The sequence below is a fragment of the Crocodylus porosus genome, unplaced genomic scaffold (assembly GCF_001723895.1).
Source record: "Crocodylus porosus isolate Cpor-Errol unplaced genomic scaffold, CroPor_comp1, whole genome shotgun sequence".
Taxonomy (NCBI): Eukaryota; Metazoa; Chordata; order Crocodylia; family Crocodylidae; genus Crocodylus; species Crocodylus porosus.
This window is the reverse complement of record NW_017728943.1, coordinates 29518133-29533770: the sequence shown is the minus strand read 5'-3', so window position 1 is coordinate 29533770 and position 15638 is coordinate 29518133. Positions and strand designations below refer to the sequence as shown.

At 46.1% G+C, this 15638-nt stretch overlaps 1 protein-coding gene across 2 annotated transcripts in view; it reads left to right on the top strand.

Annotated features, from left to right (window-relative positions):
- Positions 1–15638, top strand: part of PAK5 (p21 (RAC1) activated kinase 5) — a 256401-nt gene that overhangs the window by 211021 nt on the left and 29742 nt on the right. The window contains exon 3 of one of the 2 annotated variants that reach the window (XM_019549101.1): positions 11288–11920. In XM_019549101.1, the coding sequence (XP_019404646.1) occupies positions 11288–11920 (633 nt within the window). Of the gene's footprint in view, positions 1–11287; positions 12086–15638 lie in introns of both variants that reach the window. The other variant, XM_019549100.1, reaches the window with a different exon arrangement.

Genomic DNA, 15638 nt, shown 5'->3' with positions numbered 1-15638 from the left:
TGGCCAGCACTCCATGCTTCAGCCACTCAGAGCCTGTGCTTAGGCTGCCCTGCAGGGTGGCGCAGAAGTGGGGGTGATGGCGTGGAAGTGGGGGTGGTGGCAGCAGAGTGGAGCCGAGGCATAAGCTCCAAAACTATATGCACAATTAATATGTTTCTACTGGGAAAATGACACCTCTCCTGGTGGAAACTGAACATCTGTACATGGCCATTATGGTTCATAGGGTCATAAGTGTAGGGTTGGAAGGGACCTGAGCAGATCATCAAGTCTGACCCCCTGCCCTGGGCAGGAATGAATACTGGGCTCATAAGACCCCATGTAAGTTTAAGCTCATATGACCCCAGCTAGGTAATTATCAAGCCTCCTTTTAAAGACCCCTAAGGTAGGAGCCAGCACCACTTCGCTTGGAAGCTGGTTCCAGATCCTGGCTGCCCTGACTGTAAAATAGTGCCTCCTGATGTCTAGCCTGAACCTACTCTCAATCAACTTGTAGCCGTTATTCCTTGTTACTCCAGGAGGTGCTCGGGGGAACAGGGTCTCTCCCATTCCCCTCTGGTCCCCCCTCTTAAGTTTATAGACAGCCACTAGAACCCCTCTCAGCCTTCTCTTGTGAAGGCTGAACAGGTTCAGGTCCCGTAACTTCTTCTCGTAGGGTCTGCCCTGCTGCCCCCTGCTCATGTGAGTGGCCCTCCTCTGGACTGTTTCGATGCTGGCCACATCCCTCTGAAGCACAGCACCCAGAACTGGATGCAGTACTCCAACTGTGGCCTGACCGGTGTCACATAGAGGGGGAGGATCACCTCCTTGGACCTGTTCGTGACGCATCTGTGGATGCATGACAGGGTGCAGTTAGTCTCACTGACCAAGTCCTCACATTGGCGGCCCATGTTCATTTTAGAATCAATAATGACTCCAAGATCTCTTTCTGCCACTGTGCTTTCAAGAAGGGAGTTCCCCAGCCTATATGTATGCTGCTGGTTCTTTCTGCCCAAGTGCAGTACCCTGCACTTGTCAGTATTAAATCCCATCCTATTCACATTGGCCCACTCCTATAACCTGTCCAGGTCTGGTTGTATCCTGTCCCTCCCTTCTAGCGTGCCCACCTCAGCCCAAATCTTGGTGTCATCAGCGAATTTGAACAGGGTGCTTTTCACCCCTTTGTCCAAGTCGCTAATAACGAAATTGAACAGTACCGAAGACCGAGCCCTGGGGGACTCCACTACCCACATCCCTCCAGGTTAAATATGACCCACCCACCACCACTCTCTGGGTGCAGCCCCTAGCCAATTTGCGACTCATCTGACTGTGTAGGCATCAGTGCCACAGTCGCCTAACTTTTTAATGATAATGGGGTGAGAGACAGTGTCAAAGGCCTTCCTGAAGTCCAGAAAGACTACATCCACCGCGACACCTGTGTCTAATGATTTTGTGACCTGATTGTAGAAGGCAATCAGGTTGGTCTGACAGTGCCCCTAATGAACCCACAATGACCCTTGCCAATTTCCTCAGCACCCTGGGGTGGACAGCATCTGGACCTGCTGATTTGAACACGTCCAGCCCCACCAGAAGTTCCCTCAGTCCTCCCTGACCCTAGGCCTGGCGGAGTCTCTCTTGAGTCCATTCTGAATTCCAGTGGGGGAGATGTCCTGGTCCCTGCTCAGAAAAATGGAGGCAAAGAATTTGTTAAAAAGGTCTGCTTTTTCATCTGGTGCAACCACCAGATTGCCGAGCATATCCTGCAGGAGCCCCACATTGCCTGGTGCCTTCTTTTTACTCTCTATTTGTTGTCCTTGATCCTTGTTGTTAGCCCTAGTTCCGTCTCTGCCTTAGCCTTCCTAACAGCCTCTCTACAGACTTGAACGATAGAGGTATAATTGTCTTTGGTAATAGCCCCTCCCTTCCACTGGATGTAAGTCTCATTTTTGGCTTTCAGGCATTCCTGAATGCCTTTGGTGAGCCAAGGGGCTTTTTGAGCACTCTTGCCCCCTTTGACTCACATTGGGACTGTCACCCCTTGGGCTCAGAGGATCATCTCCTTAAGGAACGACCACTCATCTTGGACACCTAGATCCCCTACTCTCCGGGACCACAATGCCTCTCCTACCGATCTCCCCAACTCGTTGAAGTCAGCCCTCCTGAAGGTAAGGGCTACTGCCTTGCTGCAGGCCCTTGACACCCTGCACTGGATGGTGAATTCTAGTAGGCAATGATTGCTATCACCCAGGTGGTCGAGGACCTGGAGTCCCCTCACTAGGTCATCACCTGTGACCAGTACCAGGTCCAGCAGGATATTCCCCCTGGTGGGACTGTGCACCTCCTGGGTTATGTGGAGGTCTTGTATCTCAGCAAGGAACCTACGTGAGTGGTCAGACCTAGCTGACTGCTCCTTCCAGCAAATGTCCGGGTAGTTTAGATCAGCCATGACAACCACGTCCTTTGACTTAACTGCCTCTGCAAGCTGACCTGAGAATTCTTATTCCAGCCCTTCCCCCTGGTTGGGTGGTCTGTGTAGACCCCCACTGTTAAGTCCCTTTCCCCGTGAACCCCTTGGATTCTGACCCTGAGCCCTTCGGTCTGCCCCTCCTCTGACCCCATCCTGTTAGTTGAGGACATGTATTGCTCTTTGACATAAAGCGCCACACCCCTGCCTTTCTTCCCTGTTCTGTCCCACCTGTGTAGTCTGTAGCCCCTAATGTTTACCGCCCAATTGTGGGTTGAATCCCACCAGGTTTCAGTGAGCCCTACTATGTCTGGGTTTGTACTAGCTATCCAGAGGCAAGTTCCTCCTGCTTATTCCCCATACTTTGAGCATTAATGTAGAGGCATTTAAGGCCTCCTATCGGTGCCTGCACCCTCCCACCAATTCCTAGGAATATCCGGACCCTTGTCACTTCCCTGGGTACTTCTTGTGCTTGTACCTTACAAGTAGGGGTACAACAATATGCTGTATTGACTCGCATATCACATGCACTTTCCACCCTGATCCCACCTCTCCAAAACTGGGTTGCAATTCTTATGTGGGAAAGCAGATTTTCTGTTCTTCAACTGAAGCATATAATAGCTGCCATGTAATGGTTCCCTATAATGGCGACCATGGGTTATACTTCTCTCTGAGCCCAGGAAGAGAGGAGCGGGGTGCATCCTTCAGGGTCACAGCTTGTTTTAACTCTGTTACAGCTGCAGAACTGTAGTTGTGATGCTACAACTAGAGATTGAATGATGTTGAGGAGTGGGCTCTGCCTCTGCTGCCTGGGGCCCACATTCATTGTGGCAGTTGAGGTTCTGGAAAACTCTTTTTGTATTCATTCTTCCTTCCCAAAGCATATTCCCAAATAATACACACATCTTGCTTTGGGAAGCATATAATAGCTGCCATGTAATGGTTCCCTATAATAGCGACCATGGGTTATACTTCTCTCTGAGCCCAGGAAGAGAGGAGTGGGGTACATCCTTCAGTGAGCTCCTGATATAGAAGTGATGCCCACTTTGTGTGCTGCAGCATCTGCCTTTCTTACCTTCCCTGTTTCAATTCTTTTTTTTTGTTGTTGTAGCTCCATAAACTCAACAGAAAAATATTGCTAATGAACAGACACCTCCAGAAAGCTCAGTTAAATGCAAAGAAATTATGACCTTGCATTGATCCCTGTTCTTTGAGTTATTTGCCCAGTTTGCTATTTTGTATCTAGCAATATTAAAACAATAGGGAATAAAATAAGAGAAAAGGAAGTAGATTACTTCTTCTGACTTTGAAGCTATTCAGTAACGTGAGAAGACTGGGTATCAATAAGCTAGAGACTCTCTTTGGCAGAATGACTTTGTGATCATTCATATTTAATTACCACATAATAAAACAGCGCATTTGACAATGAAATGCCTATAACTGAATACAAGATTGAAATACCAAAGTGCCATCCGACTTCCCCAGCGCAAATGTATGCTCAGCATCAACTTCACATTATCTTAGGGCTACTTTTCAAGAAGAAAAATTCCCCTGAAATAATCTTTATTGTCCATGTACAGTGCCTTCTCTGTGCTGAAGTGTACCCTTTGCTGTGATGTAACCTCCCCTTAGGGTGGAGGAGAAGAATTCTGTCTCCTTTGCACCACCAAAGCCTCCCTGCTTTGGCCCCAGAAAGAAAAAATCTCAACTAGGTTTTGTGGGTAGAAAAGGTACCTGCAGGTATCCTTGGGGGAATTAATAGTTTGAAACAGCATTAACTGCTGCCAAGTCTCCTCTGCAATTGCAGATAGTGGCTATAGGACTCCATCTTGAAGAGTGTCAATGTCTGCTAGTCAGTTCCTGCCAACATCCTTGTTAGCCCCCATGAAAACTGATCAAAAAACCAAAACCACTTTCTGCCACAAATGTCATGCTTTTGAAAATATTTATCTATCCTGAATTTGGCCCAAAAGAAAAAATGAAGTGATTTATTTCTTTGTGGAAGGATTCTCAGAGAAAAAAATAGTTTGGGAGAACTGAAAAGGAATTCTTTAGTTTGCTGACAGCAATTTTTTTGTCTCTTTGGATAAAATCAGGTTAACATTTACCTACTACATAATATGTTGGCTGATCTCGTACAGCATGCTTTAAACTAGCGTCGCCAGGGGATGAGGCCATAGGAGGACACAAGGACACCTCCTAGCATTTATGTAAAGGCATTTAAGGCCTCCTATCAGTGCCTGCACCCTCCCACTGATTCCTGGGATTATCCGGACCCTTGTCACTTCCCTGGGTATTTCTTGTGCTTGTAAGGTATTTACTTAAAAAAATACATTTGGAGGAGAAGCTTCAGCACTTAAATGCTTTGGAGCAAGAACTTGATGTTTGGCAGACAAATCATCCTGATGGTAGGTGATCCTGGTAGCTTTCATTGTTCCTTTGAAAATCCAGCTAAATTTGGCCAAGTTTCAATCCTTTGAAAAATCTTAGTTTCCATGTGCTCAGAAGAGACATATTAGAAGTTGGCAGTAAAATTCTTCAATTTTTGTGGAGCTTCTTTTAACTCCCCCCAACTCGTACATATGATCAGATCACATATGCACCATCTCTACAGAGCAACTGAGTATGTTCCAGCCTAAGGCTATGGAGCCTATGTAGAACTTTTCCCAGACGAAAATAAAAATAAGTCCTATGCTAATAGTGAAGTAGGTTTTATTTCAGGAAGTCTTTGTATTTAATTTTCTGGTAAAACCCTGTATCTAGGTTATACCTTGCATGATAGTTCTACTTGTCAAGTTACAAACTGATGCACTGTGCGAAAGCAAATAACCATCAACTTGGCTTGCTCTGTAAGCTCCAAAGTAAGCCTTATTCATACATCCAGCTGCCTGACTAAATGGCAATCTCTGTCTGATGCAAACTACACATTGAAAGACTGAAACAGAAGCAACAGCATTGTGTTTACCTATCTGGACATCAGCAAATATTACAGTTTATTGTCTTCCAAAATTATTTTTAGATACTGTGTAGGGTATTTGAGATCAAGACTTTGTCAAAATAGTTGCCCCATAAATGATTTTATGTTCTTTTCTCATGGTCTGCATTGTTTTTAGTATGGGAATGCCTATTCCAAGTACCCAGCATAGTTGCTTATCTTAGTATTTCTGTATTGCATCTGTCAGCAGTACAGAATAGCTTTAAGACTAGTTGACAGCAAAGGAAATAAGGTTGGATTTTGCCAACTGTACCTGGAAAAGTATCTTACTCCTCCTGTGGTCATAGGACTGGTAAGGCAGGATGGCCTGAGATCCAGTCTATGGACTCTGGCAGATCATCTCCTGTATCCTAACCCCTTGTAAATGGAAGTCATCTCAGGCTCCGAGTCATGCCTTTTACAAACTTTGTTAGGATGAACAATTATTATTCCAGATAGTGTTATCCTATGTAAAACCGCTTGCTTCCTCCTTGCATTTTACTTAATTCTTGGCCTCAGTGGTATCTGTGCCACAGATTTCCATTGGGTAATGATGCATTTTTTAAAACATGTTCCCTTTTATCAGCTTGGAATTTGGTGTCTTTCAATTTCATTAAATATCCCCCTTGTCATTCTACTGATCTCAGTGGGATTATTTAAGGAGGATGCTTCTCCTAATGAGTGAGCACAGGTAGGTTCTGCTCCTCTTTTAGACTGTGAGGGTCAGATTCTGTCACCCCATACTCGCACTGAGTAACATCTTGCACTACCTGCTTATGAGGAACTCAAATCAGTGGAGCTGCTTCCAAAGCAAGATCTTGCTGAACAGGATAAGCACGTCAGAATCTGACCTTGAGACATTACAGACAGAAGGACCCAAGACTCGTCATGCCACCCCCTCCCAACTCTTCCAGGGTGTTGGGTACAATGACCTTGGGCTACTAGTCAGGTAGTACAGAGGTGTATCACTCAAGGCAATACACTCAAAAGGGTTTGTGGAAGAAACAGAAACTGGTAGAAATATTTAAAAGTTTCAATACCTACTTGTGCATTGGGGTAAATCCCATGCCCTACCTCTTCAAGAGAATAATTCTAAGGAGACTCACCTGCACAAACCTCACAGACTTTATCTTCCTTTCTCTCAGTCCCCTCCAACAGGAAGGAGTAAAGTGGGCCATCACGACTGATGAGGTGAGATAAAAACAGATACGTAAGGATTTGTCAGGAAGCAGAGTGCCAGTCAGAGGAACCAGTGAAACCTAGCTAGGAACAGAGATATCCAAATGGACACTCTCCCACTACAACTTAGCACTATTTATCATTCCTTCTGTAAGAGTGATATCCTATGCAAGTAAAACTGTTTCCACTTTATTAACCATTTTGTATGAAGGCAGATAAGCTATGCCAAGCATTTATCTTGGGCCTCATCTACACATTCAGATAAAGGCAGTGGGATCTAATGCATGATCCACACAATCTTGCCTTCTGCCAAGCCACACATGCATTGCAGGCGGTACAATTGTGAGATTGCACATTACAGCCCATCATGCCTTACACAGCTTGTATGTGTACATGTGTACATGTAAGGCATGTATAGGGGGAGCCCAACCCCAGGCCTCCCTGCACCAGCAAGAAACAATTGCCTGTGGCTGGGACCCCCTTAGTTGAGGGGCACCCAGCTGTGGGTGAGCCTTATGCACCCCTGAGTCTTGGGGATCACTGCTGCCTCAATCCCTAGGATCTGGGGGTTTCACACTGGGCAAGGTGTACCACTGCAGCTGGGAGCCTGTCAGTTGACGGAGCTCTCAGCCACAGGGGAGACCCTGTTATACATGTTGTCACGGAGTCATGTAAGTGCCCTGTGATTGTGAGGGTGATTGGCAGAGTTGCCAATCACCCGGGCAGCTCAGGTGCCGGTTACCAGGATGACCAGGTGGGTCACATGGCCAGAAGGGGGCAGGGCCGGGTCTTTATAAACAGCTTAGGCTGGAGCCTGCCTAGCAGTTTCCTTCTGGCTGCTGCAGGAGCAGGAGCAGGAGTAGGAGTAGGTGTAGGAGTAGGAGTTCTGTGGCTGAGCTGAGTGGCCTGAGTTAGTGGTCGCAGCCTTACCACGCTAACTGGCTGCGATGATGCGGGGAACAAGAATGCCCTAAAGGGAGGTAGGCTTGAGAGCCTTGGTGGGGCTTGTGTTACGTTCGGAGCAGGGAGACTCTGTGTGGTTTATGTTACAGCCGGGTGGCTTGAGCTTATGTTACAGTTTGCACCAGAGGACTGGGTGAGGCTGTAGGGGAGTGAGGAGGCCTCAGCGGGGCTCCCCAACAGCTTGGGGGTTCCCGGTGCCCAGTAGGGGCACAGTGCCAGCGGGGCACTATTGTCTGTGCTGGAGCGGCACCGTGGCGCCAGGGAGGCGCGGTGTGCGGGGTGACAGACCCCAGCCCATAAGGGCGGTGTTTTGCCCAGCGGGGCAGCCGGACCCAGAGAAGGGTCAAGGGGGCAGGCACGGTGGCGGTCGCCTGTGCCCCTAGCGTGCAGAGCGCGGTAGTGGCCCCTGAGAGGGCAAGGCCCCAGAGCGGGGCAGAGAAAGACAGCGCGAGGCATGCGGTGTCGGCCCCAAAGAGGGCAAGGCCCCAGAGTGGGGCAGAGAAAGAGAGAGGGCGAGCAGGCGAAGAACGCTGGCAAGGGCGCCGGTATTAGGGCAGCGGTAGCGAGCCAGGCCCCAGGGGGCGCCGGTATTAGGGCGGCGGTAGCGAGCCAGGCCCCAGGGGGCGCCAGCGATTAGCCGGATGCTGGCGAGACAGGCCCAGGGCACAGGGAGCGGGCTGGAAGATAGGAGCCTGGCCCAAGGGGGCGCCAGGCGGGCGAGGAGCCCAGGGTGCCCGAGAGAGAGGGGGCACCAGAGGGGCGAGGGACTGTACAAACGTCCCACAGAACAGCTGCGAGGCTTGGGGCGTGCTGAAGGGGAGGTTGGAGGCACCCATAGCCCTTAAGGCAGGGCGCATAGAGATACCCCATTTCAGAGTAGGGGCAGGAACATTGGTACCGTCTACTAGGGGAACAGAGGCAGCCTCCCATACAACTTATTTGTCATCAAAGTCGTGGCGGGCGAGATTCTGAGGGTGCTGAGTCCACCCTAACGTGATGGTAGGAGGTGCTAGGGAGTTCACGGCTGCTCCTAGGCCCCACTCCCTCACACATGTAAATTTAAAGCTCAGTACCAATCAACCAGCTATAAAATTAGTACACAGTTTTGAGGTCTAACTTTATAGCTGTTGGAGCTTTTTATTGTGTAATAAGTACTTTGCATGTGTAGCTGGTCTTATTGTCATTGCACAATTAGCCAGTTACTTGCACAATGTCTGTAACATAGAAGGGGGGGACTCATATAATAAGCTGATATGTATAAATACTGATACAGATGTCAAGAAAACTGCAGTTGTATCTAGAGCACCCTCCTCATTGGATCTTGTAGTGAATTCTCTGTTGGCAATCTGTAGTTAAGTGGGGTTTAGGTTCCTAAGTGAAATAAATTCTTCTGAAAATGTTAACCTGGGCTTCCCTTTTTTTATCCACAAACCAGGAGTACTTTGTTCTCCTCTTCATCCTATTAATAGTAATGATGTACCTATTCTTTTCCATCCTTTAGGCAGAGTTCAACCCTAAGCCCAGTGGTCAAAATTAGTATAAATGATTTTTTAAGTTTAGCTCTGTTAGTTATCATACTCTGTGCTGTTATTCATACAGTATCACATCTGCTACATTCCTTTCATCCACAAGCTATAATTTTGTATCAAGATTTGCCTGGAAGTGTTTGTTTTTTCTAATGCAAATGCTGAGTTTTGCTGATAGTTTGTCATAGCCTCCTCCCACAGATGCCTCCTTGCTGTGCCAAGTGACTATAGGTCCGTGTGACTCAGCCTGACCTTCGCTGAAATGGCTGGGTTGTTTGGTAAAGTCTGTTCAGTTTGTGAATAAGAGATCTGGCTAAGTGCCTGATACTATTTCAGGCGTTGACTTTGGGAGCCCCACTTCAGAGGCTGCTAGAGCTGCCTTGAGAGCCAGCGAACAAGCAAAGTAGCCATATTGCACATTGAGGAAGTCGGTGGAAAAGAATCTTCACTCACCAAGACTGTACAGTGGCTGGGAAACAGCTCCCAAACTGCTCCTGCAATAGCATTGTTCCTTCCTTCTAAGGACCGCCCTCGTAGTCAGGGATCACTGGACAGACCCCTTGAGCTGTGTCCTAGACGCACACACAAGCTGTCTACAAGGTGTAGATGTAGAATGGTAACAAAAATGGCTTCTACCAAATATCTCTCAAGGAGAACTAAGGCAGGTTTATGTACATGCTAGGCGAGTTAAAAAATATGGGCCAGTTCTTCAGCTGTTATGAATCAACGAAGTAAATTTCACTCAATTGGGGACCATACCTATTCCTATCAACTGGCTCATTCTTGGTATATCTTATTCTTATTGGAAAATTACAGACATCAGGGTGGTCCTCAGTAAGAGTTGCTAATTAAAACCTTACTGAGCAGAAAAAGTGTTCGGTTAACAATTGATGTACAAGAGCAGAAATTGACTTCATATGAACCCTTGTAGCCCATCCCTATCATCCAGGCAGTCTTGGATTAACACATAGGCAAACTAGGCACATGCCTAGGGCCCTGAGACGCAGGGGCTTTTGGTCCTTCCTTCCATGGTGACAGCACAAATGGCCCCATCCATCTCCTTTTCCTTCCCCTCCCTTGCACTGGCCTCTCTACCATGGAGGCTGCTTCCTAGCAGCGACTTCAAGCATACTCCCTGTGGGCAGCAGCCCTGGGGTGGGCCCAACTGGCCTGGGGCTCACGAGTTTGTTTGCCTAGGGCCCACTAAAGAGTTAATCCAGCCCTGTATCCAGGATTGTAACTAGAAGGGAAGTTGAGTGGAGAAAAACAGTTTAAAGAAAAGAGAGCTCATGTATTCTGTCCTAACAATCTCTTCAGCAAGAGCTTTGATATGTACTCCCTCCCCTGCTGGTCTGTACAGTGTTATACTACAGGTAAAGTCACCACAGCCTACACTATCCTTCCAGCTTCCAGGCTGTGAACATCCTAGGGATATAATTTAGCCCTTTCAGAAGATGCCTGAAGATAACTGGATAATAAAAGGCATCTTTGCTATCAGGTTGTCTGCAGAGGCTGTATGCATCCAGTGATAGAGACATAGTTAGTTTTTACCCTTTTTTATCTCCCCTGCTGCAGACTATAATATTAAATGAAATCAAATGTAAATGCTGAGAGAGGCTATGCTCAAACACATTGTGCCAAAGAAAATACTGCCTAATAAACTTCACAATGCTTTCCTTTCCAAGGCTCTCCCATAATAAAACATGAGAAAATGCAAGTTATGGAATAATATTATTTTAGCTGATCTATATACAGTAAATTAGACTCAGCCTATCAGCCTAACCCAATGCAGACTGGTTAGAAATAATAATCAAAATAATAGCCCTAATATTTTCAAAATGACTAGTGATTTTAAGTGCCTCTGATTTTTTGAGTACTGAATACCCACTCTGAAAATGAGGCTTTTCTTAAGAAGTCTCAGGTTGGGCACCCATAACTTGGTTACCAAATCACTAGTTTCCTGGAAAATCTTAGTCTGTATTCCTCTCAAAGCCCCTGTTGCATGATTTTGTACTGAAGTATTTGTTGTAAAAAAATATATACTTTTTTTCCTTAAAATGAATGATTCTGAGCTACCTGAGAGAAGTCTGTAACACATCTTGGAATATATTTCTTGCCAAGTCATTGATATTTTTCTGTTCAGTAATTATTGGTCAAATATTAAATAAAAGACAGTATTTAATCAAAGAAATTTTCTGTTCTCAGACTATCGTTAGAGGAAATAAACCTCGCAAGGACACTTCAATCAATGGCCTACTAGAAGAATTTGACAATATCTCAGTGACTCGTTCCAATTCCCTCCGGAAGGAAAGCCCTCCTACCCCACACCAAGGAAACTCAAACCATGTACAAAGCCACCAGGAGGAAAATGGTTATCTCACATATTCTCAATATTCCAGTGAGTCGGATGCCACTACAGACTATGTCACTGACAAACACAGAGACAAGAGCCTTTTTGGGGAAGAGTTAGACAGATACTGCAAAGGTAACTATGCCATGAAGCAAAATGGACACATGATAAAAACAAAACCCACAGATGCCTATTATTCAGAGGTTAAGCCCTTAAAGTCAGACATCTTGAGGTTCCTTCCAGATTATAACACGCACATGGAAACAAAAAGCAAACCAATCGAATACGGTGGCCTAAAGCTGGAATATCAAAGGGTTCCAAGTGGATCCACGCTAGACTATAGAGAACCCTTTCACTATGCTCCTTCTAGAACTTCAGTGCAAAGCGAGTGCTCTAAAGAAAGACTGGAATACAGTGACAGCGATTGGGGAAGTGGACCCGGCAAAGATGATTATGAGAAAAGACCAAAGTCATCCTATGTAAACCAGGCAAGTCCTCAACCAACCATGAGACAGAGGTCCAGGTCAGGGTCTGGCCTTCAGGAACCAGTCATGCCCTATGGAGCAAGTGCTTTTAAATCCAGTCAACAAGGACATTCATATAGTTCGTACACCTACCCTCGCTTGTCAGAAACTGCAGCAGGCATCCCGAAGGTAAAGTTAACCTCTGCACCTCTAGCACAGGCCGGTGCTTTCAAAGCTGTGGCTGCTATCTTCAGAACATGGTTCTGTGAGGTGAAGCACCCGAATCTCTGTGTAGGCATCAAAATAGAGGTGGCCTGATACCTTTTCTCATGCTGCACCTGTGCTCTCATTGACCTCACAGCTGCAAGTGCTCAGCAAGTCAACAGTTTTGAAAACCTGGCTGCTTCTACTGATTAATATGAATATGGATTTAAAGGCAGATTTTTAAAGGCATTTATTTCAGATCAGATTTTTAGAGGAACTGATTTTAATGAGAGTTGAATATCTTTCAATATCTTTAAAACATGCCCCTTAGGAAGGCACCTAAAGATCTGGATATGTGCCTAGTAGGATGTTCAAAAATACTGAATTCCAATTGATTCCACTGGGAGTTAGGAGCCTAGAGGCTTTCATAAACTCCACCAAGTACATACTTTCATCTTTAGGCCTTTAAGGAAGCTGGCCCTTGGTGCCTTCTGTTAGGCATCCAAGCAGGTATATTTTGGCTGGTGGTCATTTTTTTCCCCTGAGAGCATTGAGAAAAGTGAATTTTCAGAGGTTAACAATGAAAAATGTAACTAAATTGTAAATCCAGTTTTTCAGAGGGTAGAGTCCCCGTTTTACAGTGAGGGATGAAATACTCACCTGAGTGGAATTGTTTGCAATCTAATCTTCATATTTTTAATTGAAAAATGGGGAGAAGGAACATGACACAGTGTGCTAGCCACTTACCATAGGCTTACAGACAGTAGTTTGGAGGCCACTTGTGCAGACAATCCTGTCTGTAGCTGATTCAACACCTGTCAGATCATATAGGTGGTAGTGAAAAGCTCTGTAGCTGAGAAGCTAAAACATCCAAGTTTGAGACCTGTACTTATAACCTTTTACCATCAGAGGGGATGGAGATTGTTCATTTTTACTGTTTTGGAAAAGCTTGACATAAAACTAATTCGGTACACATGTTCCAAACCATTTTACATTTAAATCAGGAAAACGCAATTCAGCTGTGATACCTATAGACGTACTCTCTTATATAGGTTTTGACTTGATTCTGCACATTTTTCTTTGCATGAGAAACACTGTTTTTGTGGGCTATGCAGCTTAGTTAATAGGCTTGTTCTTATGAGTAAAACTACTTGTGTATGCAAGGGTTTGAAGGATTGGAGCTATGCATAAAATATTAGAGTTTAAGTAACTGGGGCTGACAGCTAGAAGTTCATATATTTGGACAGAGTCTCTCCAAATTGAGATTCTGGGCCATCTTAGTTTTAGTTAAACAGCTAACCCTTTCTCAATATGTCTGTTTTTATGGCTGTAGTCATGACCCTTTTAAATTTGTGGTATTCCACTAGAGGTTTTTTTACTCTTCAGGGATAATTGCATTGAACATCACTGAGTTCCCATAGCAACAACAACAAAAGCACTTGCTATCCTTCAAGATAAGAGGTATTTTAAACCACCAAGATTGTATCATGTCTTTGCATGGCTGACCTGGTCTTTGGTTAACCTGGCTCTTAAAAAAAAAAAAAGGGTTTTTGATTAAATAATTAACCTTACATTTTATTATTTTATAAGGTTAGAAATAATACACTTACTGCTCATGACATACCTGGTTATGAGCACTGGGAATTTGATTCTGCTGTCCAGCTGCAGAACAGAAAGAAGCAGCCCAAGGTCTCGCAAGATGTATCACAACTATCACTCTCTTTTCCTACCCAGGCATTGGCTTCCCTGTTGATTTTACTCCACAAGGTTCAAATTAGCCACCACTGTGACTAAGGCTTTTTAGTCTAGATTAAATTGAGACAAGGGTTTGGGTTCTAGTTTCAAAGCCAAATCCTAGCTGACAGTTGAATTCCCAGCAGTGGTGTAACTTTTATTGCCCTTTTTGCACTTGTGTTAATGTAAGTGATAGGGTTTTTTGTTGTAGCCATGTTGGTCTAAGGACATAGGCAGGCAAGAGTCTTTGAGTAGATATATCTTTTATTCATTGGTGACACGTAGGGAGTGCACATGGGTGCATGTGCACCCCTAAAGCATGGTGGTGCACTCACTGTGAAAAGGCACCGCTGATACTGCTGGCTGTGCCTGCGGGCAGTCGCGGCTTGCCACCCCCCTCTCATCATCGACACTGCCAACGGCATCTGTGGGCAGTCCACAATCACCACTGGACGCTGCCAACGCTGATGGCGGTGTCTGCAGGTGGTTGCTGACTATCAGTCAGCACTCGCCACCATCACCACCACCCCGCAACACCACTGACAGCATCGCGGCTGCCTGTGGCAGCTCCCTGTTGCCACCACCATGCTCCCACCACTGACAGGGCTGCCACCACTGTCACCTGTGGGAGTTTGCTGTGCCACAGGGCATGCAGCATTCATGCTTTTATTAAACCAACTGAGTAATTGGAAAAAAGTTCTTGGCAAGCTTTCAGTCATAGTCACCCTTCTTTGGGCATAAAGGCCTGAAGAAAGTAATGTGATAAGCACTTTCAGTTGACTGTGAGCGAATCAAACCCACCAGCAGAGCATAGTCAACTGCAGCTGCTCATGTAGAGAAGCTAGAGCAGTGGTCAGCAACGAGATCAACTGGTCAATCGTGGAGCCTCTATCAGTCAAACTCAGTCTGTCAGAGGCTCTACAGTCAGGAGTGGCAGGATGCATGTGGCTGGGCTGAACTATACCCACTGCCATCCAGGCTGGGCTGGGTGAGTGGGGTCAGAGCCCAGGTGGCTTGTCTGAGAGGTGGGGTGGGGAGCAGGGGACAGGGCAGGGGCAGGTCAGGTGGCAGGAGGTGGGGGGGCACGGTAGATCCTGGGGTGCCAAAAAGGTTGGGGACCACTGAGCTAGAGCATAATGCTCTCTGGGCTGTAGTATTTCTGCCTAGCTTTGTAGAGAGCTCCAGTTGTCAGCTGTGGACACATGAATAGTAGAATATCCTTTGGGCCAGTTTGAAAGCAGAAGTTCTGGGGAGGGGGGTTCAAAACTCCGTATATTCAGAAGGAGGCCTGTTCAGGAACTAACTGCCTAATTTGAATCCATCTCTAAATATGTTCTCTGATTATTTATATGAACCTTTATTACACCATTCAAACCTTTCAAGCGCAGTATCCAAATGACTGGAGTTGTCGCCCCATGGATTAGAAACACACAATAAGTGGAGCCTGTTATGTTAGGGATAAATGGAGTGAGGTACAGAGAGTTGGTTCGCCTGAAAGAAAAGATGACTCCAGAATAACAACAACAAAATGGGGTAGGGTGGTATGCAAGCAGAGTCAGTATCACATACTCAAAAAAAAAAAAAAAAAAAAAAAGGATTCCTTTTAAAAGTCATTGGGTGGAGACAGACATCAGGGCCCCACACTAAGTCATGGCACTTTACATAAAATGCCCCCCCCCCCGCAACCCAACAGCTGTTAGCCTGTTGGGGGAGAATGGGGGGCAGCCTGCACTGGCCCAGGCCAACAGGCGGGGGTGCTCCAGGAGCGTCCTAGAAAGCTGCAGAACCATCCCTCTCCCCAGCC